The 14,994-nt window shown below is 26.4% G+C and overlaps 2 protein-coding genes across 2 annotated transcripts in view; one reads left to right on the top strand and one right to left on the bottom strand.

Annotated features, from left to right (window-relative positions):
• Window positions 1-632: 632 nt before the first annotated feature.
• LOAG_07429 (hypothetical protein) lies at window positions 633-9,736 on the top strand (the record flags this gene model as incomplete). Its single annotated transcript, XM_020447428.1, has 12 exons — window positions 633-641; window positions 781-915; window positions 2,091-2,183; window positions 2,751-2,924; window positions 5,227-5,397; window positions 6,475-6,603; window positions 6,735-6,927; window positions 8,148-8,242; window positions 8,410-8,590; window positions 8,832-9,087; window positions 9,181-9,387; window positions 9,666-9,736. 12 exons carry the CDS (start codon window positions 633-635, stop codon window positions 9,721-9,723), a joined length of 1,701 nt encoding a protein of 566 aa, XP_020302339.1. The 3' UTR covers window positions 9,724-9,736.
• A 2,677-nt stretch (window positions 9,737-12,413) lies between these two features.
• Window positions 12,414-14,994, bottom strand: part of LOAG_16889 (CBR-MIG-10 protein) — a gene marked incomplete at both ends in the record, with an annotated part of 5,589 nt that continues 3,008 nt past the window's right edge. Inside the window, 5 exons of the mRNA XM_020449542.1 lie at window positions 12,414-12,488; window positions 12,829-12,954; window positions 13,300-13,637; window positions 14,010-14,223; window positions 14,310-14,606. Of these exons, the coding sequence (XP_020306903.1) occupies window positions 12,414-12,488; window positions 12,829-12,954; window positions 13,300-13,637; window positions 14,010-14,223; window positions 14,310-14,606 (1,050 nt within the window). The remainder of the gene's footprint in view (window positions 12,489-12,828; window positions 12,955-13,299; window positions 13,638-14,009; window positions 14,224-14,309; window positions 14,607-14,994) is intronic.

The raw sequence follows: 14,994 nt of genomic DNA, 5'->3' as shown, positions 1-14,994 counted from the left end.
TTAAAATATATGGAAATTAAAGCTATAATTTCTGAATTTTGAGAATTTTTTTCGCGAAATTCATTCAGTTAAATGAGAATTAAAGCCTTTAAATTAGTGGTGTATATGTTGAAATAAATGAATAATTATGTAAATGCATCTATCTCTCCCTTAAATTATTTTAATTATACTTTCCATTCTTTTATCATTTTTATAAATTTGAATTCAATTACAGGTTCATCATAGTATTCTGTTTAAAATTAGAATGGATCTATAAGATAGAAATTAATTTACATTTTTTCAAGAATTTGAAAGTAAAAATGTTCAACAAACTTCTCTTAGTGTCATGCGATTAGTGCTCTTTTGAGAGATTCTTTTATGTATATATACCAGCTACATGCTTGACGTGATATGACGTGACGTGGCGTGAAATCGCAGCAGCAATTCACAAGCACACGTGCCACGTTTTTTTTTTTTTGCTTTAAGTGATAAACTAATGATTTGAAGTTTGCAACTAATAGCACCAATTTTGCTAAATTAGAAACTTTTATTAGTGCTTTTTTTTTTTCTTCTCATAAATGCTGAATTTGTTCTTTTTAGTTGCTCAATTTTGACCGAACTTCTTTTTTTTTTCCGGAAACATATAAATTTAAATGAGTAAAGTAGGAGAAGAAGAAAACTGGATATTGAAATGGGCGCTATTTGACATAAACGGAGAATGTGAAATTTATGAAAATATTGTTGAAATCAACGAACAAACTTTTTTTTTTTTTTGACTGATAACAATGAATTTTACTTTAGAATAGCGACTTAGATCAATTAGCGCGATTGAATGAGAAACTTTTGGAACGATCTAAAGGAAGGCGAACAGATTACAGGCTTGTTGATTCAGAAATTATTAAAACTGCACCTGAACCAGTTCCAGTTATTGTTAAGGTTCGCTTTTTTTTTTTTTTGCTACCTTTTCCCGATATCTTCCATTATCGGATGTTTTGCATGAATGATCGATTTGCGTTGGTTGAGTAAAATATTTATATGGATTTTCTCATTCCTTTTTGCACCAAAATAAGATCATAGATTACTAAAATAGGATTATAGATCACTAAAATGGGATCATAGATCACCAAAATAGATCATAAATCACCAAAATGAGATCATAGATCATCAAAATTAAGATTATTTTTTGAGTTAAAAATTGAAAACGAAATATTATAAGTATTTTTGATGTTAACTTACTTTGTAAGAATAGTCGAAATTGGAGAAATTTCCAACTAGAGAATTAGAGTGGAACAATTATTATGCGACATTTAGTATGAAAAGAAAAAAAAAAAAAAAAAGGTTAGTAATTTATTGACTTCCTATCTTTACCAGGTTATTTTTGGGTGTAATCTTTTAGGTTTAGTATAGGCAATTTGTAAAATAATTATGTGATGCTTTGTAATTTGTATGCTATGAACATTTCGTGTATTAGATTACAATTACTTAGATGTTATCAATTACAAATGATAATCAGATACATTCTGCTATATGATATGATCACAATTCATAGAGATATATTACTATGCATTTAATATTAGCAATGGAAATTATTCGATAACAACTAGCTTAACTATTCCAGGTCAATTCGAATAAGCATACTTTTCAAGCAAACTTTTCTCCTCACTAGATAATTTTTAAGATTAGATCTATCAAGTAGAAACTAGATGCTAGGTTAATTATTCCAATGATTGGTTTGGTAATGTTTTTAAAATATCGATTATCAAATAATTGATTAAAATTATATTCATGATGCGTTGATATAGCATTATTGTTTTAGGATTTTCAAAAATTTAAATTAACTTTTAATGAGCTATCAACTGGGTTCTTGTTTTATTTCTAATTTTATATCGAAAATTTTTTCCCGGGAAAAAAAATTTGATAAATTTAAATGAAGAATTAATTGTTAACAATTATGATTTACGCATGTTTTACAATTTTTCTTTATATTTTCCTCTTTCATTTTCTTTCATCTATTTTGATAGCTTTTTTCTTTTTTCTTTTTTTTTTCCTTTTGCAAATTTTACGAGAATGGGAAAACGAAGTAATTGGGATGTTTCCATTTATGCTTCCAGGAGCAAATACGTGATATGCTGGAATCGCGGATTTCCAATGATACATCAGTTAATTCAACTATTCCACAACAAGATCGATCGGGTTATGTTACGGTACGATACGATCTTCCTTAAAGGAAATCAAAATTTTCATTTCTTTTTTTTTTTTTACAACGCTTTTATCAGAGGAAAGAAAAAAAAAAAACAAAAATTTCGATTTATTATATTTCTTTAAAAAATGCTTTTCTAAACGATACAAAAAAAAAAAACTTTTTCTTTTTTCTTTTTTTTTTTTCTAATCCGTTGTGATTGCTACTGTGTGTTTTCTAATATTAATTAGTAACGATTTCATTGCTTAATCATTTTTAATAACAATCTTTTTTTTTTTCATTTAATATATTTGTTTGTTTAAAAATTCACTCAAATTATTTGAAAAAATTTTATAAAATCTAAACTTTTATATCTTTATTTTGAAAAAAAAAAGAAAAACGAAAATAAATATTTAATTTATTATTCATAAATTATCAAATTTACCAATACCGATCACCTATTTTTAGACATTTCTCCGTTTAATATTAAAAAAAAAAAGAAGAAATTTCCAATTAAGCATCCATCCAACGAAGTTTCGTAATTTCCGGAAAGAAAAAAACCCGGTTGTATTTTTTTTTCAGAAAATTTCAGGATGCTTCATCAGCTACTTGGCAATTCTCATCCCATTCATTTTCACCTCGTTCTGTTGTTTCGGTAAATGGTGGTGCCAAAGATGGTTTGCTCAAAGTGCGTACCGATTTATCCCCCGGTCTTTGGCGTACCCTTTCCCGCTCCAATGCTGCTGTGCAAACTGCGCACATTGAGGTCTGGTGTTTTTTTCCCGAAAGTTTAGGTAAGGTGTATGTCTAAATTGGATATCATCCAGTTCACTAAAAATAAAACCAAAAAAAAAACGAAGAAATGGCTTGACTTCAATAGCAAAATTTTTTTTCTCAAAAATTTTCCAAGAAATAAATAATATCCGTTTTTGCATTTTTAAAAGCTTTTATTAATTGGAATTCCGGAATGGTTCAAATTTCGGGATTTCAAAATTACGCTTTAACCGTTTTGCACATTTCTGAAGCAATACACAATTACACACAGCACCAATCAATTTTATGCACACATTTTATCCGTTCTTCTTCATGTCTTTTCCGTTTTACTTTCCAGTTTTGTTTCAGTTTCATTCAAGAAAATTCATAGCATTGAAAATTTTACATTCGTTCCATTGGATGTAAATTTTTTTAAATTTGAAATTATAAAAGGAATTCCTGAAAAGGTTTAATAACAGTATGATGCTAATAGAAAGAAATGCAAGGAGTACTTTAGACGCTTAAGTTTTTTCTTTTTTTTTTTAAAGTACATTTAAATTCTAATTTTATTTCTTCACTTCCTCAAATATCTTTTAAAATGAATTGCTATTAAGCCTAAATTAGCATTAAGAAAAAATTAATGATTGAATAAAGGCTCTAAAAAAAAAAATTATTAACTAAATAAAGTCCTAAAAAAAAATTATTGATTGAATAAATTTTCCTAAACATTGTTTTGCAAATGTAACAGTAGCAGTCGAGCATTTCCACTTATAATTTACTGAACAATCTTTGATAATATTAAAACTAATCAATGAGATATTCTTAATCATTACAAATCCTTCGAGGATTGAGCTGAAAATTCTTGGAACCTAAAATTTAGTAATTCACCAAAAGATAAGAGAATATATATATATTTTTTTATTACACTCATCTCATTACTGTATTTGTTTAATCTTATAAAACTTCTTGCAATTACGGTCAAATCATAGAAGAGAAATGACCAATTAAATGTATGAGTCATATGATGGACATTAATTATGACAAAGATAGCAAAACAAGAGCTAATATCATTGCTACTATGGAATTATTTATCCTTATTTTGATAATCTGAAATTTTGTTATGTGAAAATATATAAATGGTAATATATGAAGATAGTTAATTTAACGATAAGAATGATAGTAGTGATAATGACTTCAAACAGGTTTTATTATTGTTTCGATCAGTTAATGTCTTATATGTCTTACCCTGTTTATCACACCAATTTCATATTGCATTAATATAATTCTCATTGATTGAAGTGTAATGAATTGGTATTTCCTTATCAATGGGTATTTAATCATAAAATTTAGAACTGGATTTTATATCAAATTTTTAAAATAATTTTTATAAATGAATTGTTTCGTATGCATCAAAATTTCTCTTTTATATCAATGAATAGATAGTTTAAAATGAATTTTAATTTCATATGGAATTATTGGCCATAGAATTGTGCTAGAAGTTTAATTGAGGATAATTCGGCAATTTTCCTGATCTATATCAAATGACATTTCTTTTCTTTTTTTTTTTTTTTTTTGTAAGAAAAAGAAAATCTTTCATCAATCGAATGTTTTTAAACTCTGCATGTAAACACCTAATTTATTTATCTAAACGAGTTTTCTAGTTAAAATTATTTGTCTAATTGAAATGCCTAATTAAAACCATTTGTCTAAAATACCTAAATAAGGTGTCTAATTAAAATTATTTGTCTAATTGAAATGCCTAATTAAAACTATTTGTCTAAAATACCTAAATAAGGTGTCTAATTAAAATTATTTGTCTAATTGAAATGCCTAATTAAAACTATTTGTTTAATTGAAATTTCATGATTCATCCAAATAATTCGACAATTTTCCTTAACTATACGAATTATATTTTTTTTTTCTGAGAGGTTTTTCATTAATCTTATAAGGAAATCTTGAGAATTGTCGAAAATTTGTACACTATATCCAAATGTTTAATCAAAATTATTTGTCTAATTATGATTTCCAATTAAAATTATTTGTCTATTTCGGATGTCTAATTAAAATTTTCATGGTACATTCAAAAATTTCTAATTTGAAATTAAGGTTGTTAAGTGTTTTTGAATTGATATTGCATTCCATTGCATTTAAATTATTTTTATTACTCTTTGAGTTTTTTATTTTTTCTTTGATTCATTTACAAAACGATTTTCCAATCAATTTAATGTTTAATAAATAAAAAAAAGAAAAAAAAGTAATTTCTGAAGTGAAAATTTTCTTCAAAAAGCAGTTATTTGACAGGTTAGTAAATTCAGAGTGAGAAACAACATTGGCCCCATATGCCGGCACGTTTGGGCCCCGTAACGGATTCAGCGCAATCCACGATGACCCGTGAATTCAACGAGAATTACGAGAGAAACATTGAACGTTATGCTTCATTACCGACATTGGACAGTGAAACACGTGGAACATTGATTAAGATTAAGGTATCTTGAATGGTATTATTTTTATAAGGATTAGTTAGGCTTGTTATGCTTATTCCCTTTGCACATTCATAAAGCGCACTTGTTCAGGAAACAAATCCAAGCTTGTCGAATTATTGAAATGTTGTTCGTGTTTGTTTTTTTTTTTTTTCTAGATTATTGAAACACTTTTAAATATTTATTAAATCTATAAAAGGATGCTACTTTACTTTTTCTTATCTTTTTTTTTTGAATTTAAATTTGAAAATATCAAAACTCTTCATAACAATATTTTATTAAATGGATATTTAACAATGTAAATGTCTTCTATTTTAGAATTTACTTTTTTTCAAAAAAAAAGTTATATCTCAGGAATTTTTTTTTGATTTCTAACACAAATTTTAATTTTCAAACTCATTTCAAAAATTTATATTTAAGTATTTCTTACAAAAAAAAAATAAATAAAAATGAAAAATCACTAATTTATTTAATCATTTATAACAAATGTTGTGTTGAATGAAATTTTTTAACCTGTGGAAATGGTAATTTGGGGAATGTTTGGTGTTAATAATCTAATGTAGGTCATTTGTAATAAACGACAAGATGACACCAAGAGAGAATGATTGGAAATACCAAAATATGATTCATTGAATTGTCAAATTGAGTATTTAAATTTTTCAAATTGCTTTATTTGTTTATGTTACAGTCCTCTCCAGTTGTTTCATATATGCATGTTAGCATGAAATTTAACATTTGGAAATATTTCTTATAATCATTTCTCTATCATTATCATTTAACTTTTTCCTTTTTTTTTTTGCTTTAATTTTTAATCATAACTGTTAATCAAATGATAGTAAAACACATGTATTACAAGATCAAAGATTATTAAAGTAAATACGAGAATAATATAATTACTTTAATTTTATTAACAGTAATGGTTAAAAGTATAATTATGGTTGACTACGAATGATACAAAAGTTTTCAATGATTAAACATTTCTAACATCAGATTCTAAAATATTTAATTGAAATTTGTTGAAATTTTAGAGTTTAGATTTTTTTTAAAATTTAAATTTAACATCGAATATAATGAAAGTTTTAGGATGATAAGCCTCGAGGTATCATGAAGCGTCGTGATCTGGAAACTAAAGATCAAATGATGTATGCAACAGAAGAACCACGACAGGTAGCTCGAACTGATCATTGGGAGGAACGACGAATTGCTTCAGCAGTTAGTATTAAATGTTTTAATTGTAATTCTAAAAAAAAAGAAAGATTTAATTTTAAAATTTTTAGAATTTTCAAACTTTAAAAGATTGAAATAGTTTGTATTAAAAGATTAAATTCTTTTCTCATTTTTAGAAGCCAAAAGTAACAGAAACAGTACAAAGAGTGGAAGAGCATAAAAGAATTGAAGAAATTGAAAGACGCGTTCAACGAAAAGAAAAGAAAGAGAAGAAGCATCGTAGTTCACATCGAAATTATCATCATCAACATCATCATCGGGGCGGTAATCGTGAAGCTTATGCGGCTTATAATGGGTATAGTGATGAAGGTAAAGGTAATTTTCTAAATTTTAATTTATATTAAATTATTTTTTTTAATTAAAATTTGCTTAAAAATATGGATTAAATTTTGAGGAAGTTAAATTTGTTAAGAATGCAAGTTAAGCATTTATTTTATGAATAAGATTAGAAAGTAAATTGATGTGACTTAAAAAAATAAATTTGGCTCAATAAAGTAAACTATCGTCGAGGATTTAACCCATTTAAGTTAAATTTTGGCTAATAATTTTTACACATATTTTAAGCTAAATATTTCAAGATTTAATTTTCCAGAAATGAATGTTACATCTTTGCATCATGTTTGCTATAACTTTTTGTATCCTTTTTGCTATGAGTTCTTATATTGCATTAGCCATAAGTTTTACAGTATATATATATTACAATCGTATTAGCCATGTTACGGTATATAGACTGCAATGGTATTGACGTAATTAGCCATGAATTTGTATTGTATTGTATTGGCTATTTCATTTGGTGGTTCGTTTCGTTACATTCCTTTTTAAGAAATCTGAACTGTTTTGAAATTTTCAGCGGTTTTTATTTATTAGTCTAATTATCTATGATACATATACTATTTAACATCCAACATAACAAATCAAATTATTTATCATTGAAATCATGAAAATGAAAATTAGTTAGGTTTAATTTTTTTAAAAATTAAGAAGATAATAATTATGAATATCGTAATTGAACAAAAAATTTAATGGAATATATTAAAATCACAAGAAGTAATCACATTCTTTTGGTAATTATTACACCAACCATAATAGTATCTGTCAACTTCTGTCATCTCTTCAACTGAATTAAACTAATCAATTCGAAATATTTACAATGCTGCAAATTGATCTTATCATATTTATATGATCATTAATTACTATCATTCGTTTTATTATCATCATATTTTGATCTTATCACAATATTTCTATGATCACTAACTATTTCCCTTCGTTTCATTATTATATATCGAGATTATTGTAACATTTCTATGATCATTAACTACTACCCTTCATTTTCATTATTCATTATATTCGTTTTACATCGTCTTTTTTTTTCCTTCCCTTATCTGTTAGATGATTTAATTTGGAGATATTTGAAAATCTAATTTTCGATGGGTTATATTTGTAAGTTATCGAGTAAAGATTTTAAGTTATGAACTTCAGAAATTTGCATTTGAATTAATAATACTTCCTTTAGAAGTTTCGATTTTTAGGTTATCGTAGCAATTCATTGTCACGACAGAACGGTTATTTACCAGGACATGAAAGTTATATGCGATCTGTAACGACACGTCGTGAAAAGGATGGGGTATGCTTTGATCTTTGCCCTTTGCTCTTTGCTCTTTGTTCATAACATTTTAATAATTAATATTGTAAAAAAATCAACAAGAGATGTGTTTAAAACAAAAATCAAAACTAACTGCGACTATTTTTTTTTTTTGTTCTTTGAATCATACAATATGGGAAATGTTATAGCGTTATTACGATGATGGACGTCTGATAACAAATGGAAGTCTTTCTAATGGACGTTATGGTTCTTCGTTATCTGATAGCTTAAGACGTGGCGAATTACGTTATAATCCGAATGGTGACATTCGAGAAGTACATCATAGCTCGTCGGGTCGAAATGGACGCATTCATAAAAGTCTTTCTACTCGTTAGTATTTTATATTTCACTTAAAAATTATTTGCTAATTATTATTTGTAATCTTGATTATTGTCCACATGGTCAAGTGACAACACATACATTAAATGACTAATTAAACTAATTATTATTTGTAATCTTAATTATTGTCCACATAATCAAATGATATCAAATGGCTAATTAAAGATTATTGTTATATAATTAAAACATGGTAATAACCGATGAAGAGAGATTATTTAATCATAATTTGAAGGTGATGTATACGATTCGGGTTCGGGTGTCAATTATGATGGTGATTATCATCGTTCATCATCCTATCGTCGTAGTAGTCAACAAAGTGGCGGTCCATTTATTGAATTTCCACCAACATTACCACGTGATCGTGATGCACCAATACCTCCACCACATCGTACTAGAATACCATCCGATGACTTCTACAAACCGATCACCAAAAGTCGAAGTTATGCAGATTGGGATGAAGGACGTGGTTTTTCACAGTCTATTAGACGGTTTGTTAAACAATCATTAAAGATTAAAATTCAATTTGAAATTTTCATTTAATTTAGGGAATGAATTCTCTTGTAATAATTTATTTTATTTAGGCGTAATGAAGATATGACTCGTTTGGAGAATGAATTTCGTGATTCGCTATTAATGCCATTACCAAATATGTCCAATAACAGTGGTAATATGTATGAACGTGATCATCGTCATGAGCAAATACCGGGTGGTTATGAGACATATGATCGGGAAATTAAAAGTAGTAGTGGTCGTCGTATTAATAAAGATGGAAATCCTACTGAGTACAAGTGAGTTTCTTTTTCATCTCAATAAATAACGCATTCTTAAACTTTAATCATTCTCAAAAGTAATAGAAGTATTTACATCGGAAATATTTAAAAATTCTTCCTACTATTTGTTTAATTCTTTAAATTATAAATTTAAAAAGGAAAAACAAAAATCTTATCTTTTAATTAATTAATTTTTTTCTCTATTTATTTATTCTTTGAAAGCTTTAACCAAAAATTTTCTAATATTTGATTTAATAAGTATTTTTCAAATTAATTCTTTTTTTTTTTTTTTTCAGGGAAGAATCACAAGAATGTAGTTACAAACGTGAAACAGAATCAGATCGTAGACGTTAGAATTCAACGAAACATTTCGAAATTATAATTTTTTTACTATTTTTTTTTTTGTAGAGTATTATCTTAGTTTATCCTACAGTGCCAATTTTGTTTTTTCGTCTTTTTCAAAAATTCTTCTTTACAAGCTCAAATATTAATTATTATGGTTAATAAACGGATAAAAGATATGAATGAGCTCAAGAAGAAAATAATTTTATTGCTATCTTTTATTGTCATTTATTATGATAAACTTCAAAATATTTTGTAAACTTATTTTTAAAAAAAAAAATAATAAATAAAATAAAAATAAAATTGTATTTTAAAAATTTGACCTGTTTTTACCTTCCAATTTATTGCATTTATAACAAATAGAAATAGAAAATTACCTTTACATTTATGGTTTGAAATGTAAATTTTCCATATTTCTTACATTTTACGGTAGAATCTAAAATAAAATTGTCAAATTTTTTTAAATCAAATTTAAAACGATTTAAATATTTTGTAGAAAAAAAAAAAAGAAAGGAGCAATCTATTTTACTTCCTTTACCACTTACGAATTTTCTTTTCCTTTTTTCTTTTTTTCTTTTTTTTATGGTTCCAATATATCATAAAAACATTCTTGAATTCTAAATTAAGAAGACATTATGCGACAAATTTCCCAAATATTTGCATTATTACGACATATTTCATTGACTTACAGTAATCTCTGAAATATCTCAAAACTTTGATTGCTATAATTCCCGCGATTGTATAACACCGGGATTACAATAGTCATTTAAAACTTCCTTTAGAAATTATATTGTCCCAATGTCGTGCTGTATTTTACATATGATTTATCACTTTTACTTTTTCCCATACCAGTATTTCTTCATTTCTTTTAAATAATTTTTTTTTCAAGTATTATATTTCCTTTATCTTCTTCCCATAACTTTCAATTAATTCTTTAAATGTGGACTTTTTCTTTTTTTAAAAAAAAAAGTTTCATACACTTTTTTTCTGTCTCATACAATCTGGAACAAATTATGCTTCCCATACATTTAGTCTTCTTTTCCAATTATCAAATAGCTTATTTTATCAATCTTAATTAGTTAGCCTATTTAAATTGCTCCTTAATTAGTATCATAAGATTTTCACTTACTGTATTTTTGCGTAAAAATTTATTGGAAATAAATATTTATGTCAAATGCGATGATCCACTGAGTGTAAAACTGTGCATTTTCAAAATATCAATCAAATAGGAGATATCAGGTTCCGTGGGTTATATTTTTCCGGATGACACCGCAATGTCCCATTTCTACCTCAAAGATGACCTGAATGTTCCCATTATTAGAGAACACATTGCAATAAGTGAATGGAATAGTTTGGAGGTTATTCACTCGATAACACAATAACCTTTAACCTTTTTATGATTTTGAAAAATAAAATCATTAGCGATGAAATTATTTTATTCAGTTCATTGAAGAGAAATTTAATACACAAGAATGATTAATGAGTTTTGATGACATAAAATAAATCAATAAGCAAGCAACACCAAGATAGGGAAGATAATCATGGAGAAAGGTAAAGAATTTTTGAAATACCTGAAATCTGAAATGATTCATGGTATAATTTCAGGTTTCATTTATTCATCCAACAAAATAACAAGAAATATTTCAAAAACAGAATACAAATAGGGATTTGTGGCTTGAAATAGGTAATGATAGAAGCTATAGTTATGTGTGTATATACAAACGGACAAGTAAAATAAGAAAAAAAAAGACACCGGTAATTTTTTTAAAAGCGCATTTTATTAGTAAAGATATCTAGCATGATACCTTTTCTATTTTAGGCTATTTTTACACTTTCAGGAATATTCGAATAACCTAAAATGATTCATAGCTAATTTCAGGTATAAAGATAAACTCTTGAAGAAATCATATATCCCTTTCTTGTTGATAGTATTTTCTTCATAACATTTTTGAAAATGTTCACTCAAATTAGGAATTGATCGATGACAAATTTTACCATAACTAGTGATAACTGATTAAAAAAAAAAAGAAAAATGTTTGTGAAAGTGATAAAGCTATTGATTAATTCCCTACCTTCATTACTATCATATGATTTTTGTAATGATAATGATATAAGGGAGAAAAATTTTTTCAAAAATGAGCAGCATATTGATAAAATAAATGGCAATAGAAAAATGATTTCTTAGTAAAAAATTTCAAAAATAAATTTACACATAAAACATGAAAATCTTCACTTCTCAACTTGTCTATTGTCTATTTTAATTAAATTTAAATTAAGCTTGCAAGAATTAGCATAAATTATAGGGAAAAGATGGCTAGCATTTTATTATTTATAAATAGTAAGTAAAAAAGAAATTCATTAAATTGACTTTAATCATTAAATTTTTCATTCATTAATGAAAATTACTTATTCATTACAAAGAAAAAAAAATGAAGAAATTAAGAGAAGAAATGTTAAATTGAAGGAATTATTATTTTTCCTTAAATTTACTAAACATATTTTCTATGTAGAAAATGCAAAAGAAAAGGATACGTTAGATATGATGATAATGCAGAAAAAAAAAAAACACGCACGTGGAATTATCAGTACGCACGTGGAATTATCAGTACCACAGTTTGCGCCGTATATAAATACAAATAAAAGGAATTAAAAGATTAACAAATGGATATTTAATCAGAAATGCTGAAAAAGGTTGAATAAATCTAAAGTTGTCCAATCTTTTGCAATCTTTTTGCCATTGCTATTTCTAATTCTGAATGTAAAGCTTCAGCATTCATCTGAAAGATAAATTGTGCAAAAATTAAATTAACATTTCTAAATGAAAGTTTTTAGTTATAAAATTCCAATTCAAATAGAAAAAATTAACGCGACATTATAAAATTTGAAATTTCAAAGTTTACAATTTTTAGTTTTAAATCATTTCAAATAAGATATATTTCAGGAATCATTTAAGATTTTATATTCCATAATTAATTGTTCAATTAACTGCAGTGAATAATTAATTACAAAAGAGGGACATGAATTGGAACTGAAATTTAAACCATCAAATTAGATTAATCTTAGAATTTTGTATTTTCATCGTTTGAATTTTATTTAAAATGAGAATAAACAAAATACCGATTGAAGTTTTGTGGCATCTGATCGTTTCGGTGGTGGTGGTGGTGGTGTTTTCTTTGGTAGTGATGTCAACGATGTTTTAGATTGATGATGATGATGATGATGATTACTCAATGTTATATTGTTCTGCAAATATTAATACAATAATTGCAACAACAATATATCTTCTAGTAAAACCGTATACCTAAAAGATTAAAAATTAGAAGTTTTTTTTTTTTCTTTCTGATAATGGATTATTTTCTTTTATTGATTAATCAATTAAAAAGCTTTAATTATTTAAGAAAAGTTCGCGACAGGTACGCCAAAATGATTTTGTTCTTATGAAAGTGACAAAAATATTAGGCAAAATTAATAAGCATACAGTAAATAGTATTACAATTGGGTTAATCGATCTTTCTAAGACAAAAAAACAAATAATCTTTTTCTTTAAAATTTAAAAAAAAAAGAAAGTGAGAAAGAATAAAATGATACTTCATTGGTAATTATTTGATTTCGTCCATTTTGTATCACAAATTGTGGTGGTTTTGTTGGTGGTATTGGTACCATAACATTTGATTTCATATTTGGTACATAATTACCATTAGTATAAGTTGATGAACGTGTAACAACCATATGACTAGTACTTGGTTGCTGTTGTTGTTGTTGTCGCTGTTGTTGTTGTTGCTGCTGCTGTTGTTGTTGTTGTTGTTGTTGTTGTTGTTGTTGTTGTTGTTGTTGTTGTTGTTGTTGTTGTTGTTGTTGCTGTTGAGAGAAAGTAATTTTTGCAATTGGTGTCGTTACTGTAGTGTCATCTTGATTATTATATACATCTAAAAATTAAATTATATAGATAATATAATATGTAACAGATATCAATATTAGTACTTTAAAAATAAACAAATAAAATATTAATATCAGTATACTCAAAAAAATCAATATCAGTATTTACTATCTATTTTATTGAAAATCCAGAATGATCGGGAATGACATAATTCGATATAACTAGACGGAAGCATTATTATCACTATAATTTACTGATATTAACAAATTAATGGTTTCTAAATATCACTATTATCACTATAATTTACTGATATTAACAAATTAATGGTTTCTAAATATCATTATTATCACTATAATTTACTGATATTAATGATTTCTAAATTAATGATATGAATTGAAAATTTGAGATTCAGAATACTCACTATCATGAGAATCTTCTCCATGAGTAATCACAGTTGGTGGTGGTGGCGGAAATTGTTCTTCATCACTATCACTTTCAGCAGTACCACCACTACGACCACTTGGTGAAGCAATACCATCGTTAGAATTTCGATGATCAGTTATTGTTGATTGTCTATTATTGAGCATTATATCACATGGTGCTCGTTTTATGGTACCCGTTATGATATCATCACACTATAAATTATTGAAATTTTAGAATTGAAATAGGTATAATTTTAAAATAATCAATAAAATTAATAAGATATTTAATATAAATATACCTGATCAAAAATAATACTATTTTGATGAGATGATGAATTTCCATCATTACTTGTTCCCATCGATAATCTGGATGAGATAGGAGTTCGTAAATCACGATTTAAATTTAGTAAAGGTGATGGATCTTGTTGTTGACATTGTCGTATGTTAGTTTTTCGCATTTCAACAAAAGATATACGATTGGAATCAACAGGTGAGATTTGTGGAATTCCAACTTTTACAGGTTGAATTACTCCATTTAATTCTGTTTGTTGTTGTTTCTTCATCTCCATATAACTCTCATACAGATTTCGACCATTCTAGAAAAGGTACGGTAATTTTATGAGTGGAAGAGAAACTGGTACTATGAAATTTACCGTTTCCGGAATATAATAAATGCGATTGTGAAGTCATAAATAATCCATTCTTTCTATGCTTTTCGAAAATTAAAAAAAAAATTCCTTCAACACTTTTCGAAATTCATTTATTTTAATATCTATTTTTCTCGAAACAGCTCGAAAGAAAAAAAAAAACTACCAAACTCAAGATATCCAGTAGAATAGAAAAGAAAGATAAGATGGATTGGATGGAAGCGATACTGTAAGATAATAATAAGTATGATAATACTGTAAGATGATAATAATTAACCTTTGCAATCCTCAAAGCTACCATCCATTTGTGAAATGTTAACGCATCTTCAGTACAAAC

This window comes from Loa loa (assembly GCF_000183805.2).
Source record: "Loa loa unplaced genomic scaffold supercont3.26, whole genome shotgun sequence".
NCBI lineage: Eukaryota > Metazoa > Nematoda > Chromadorea > Rhabditida > Onchocercidae > Loa > Loa loa.
The sequence above is the reverse complement of the archived record's forward strand: the minus strand, read 5'-3'. Positions and strand labels throughout refer to the sequence as shown.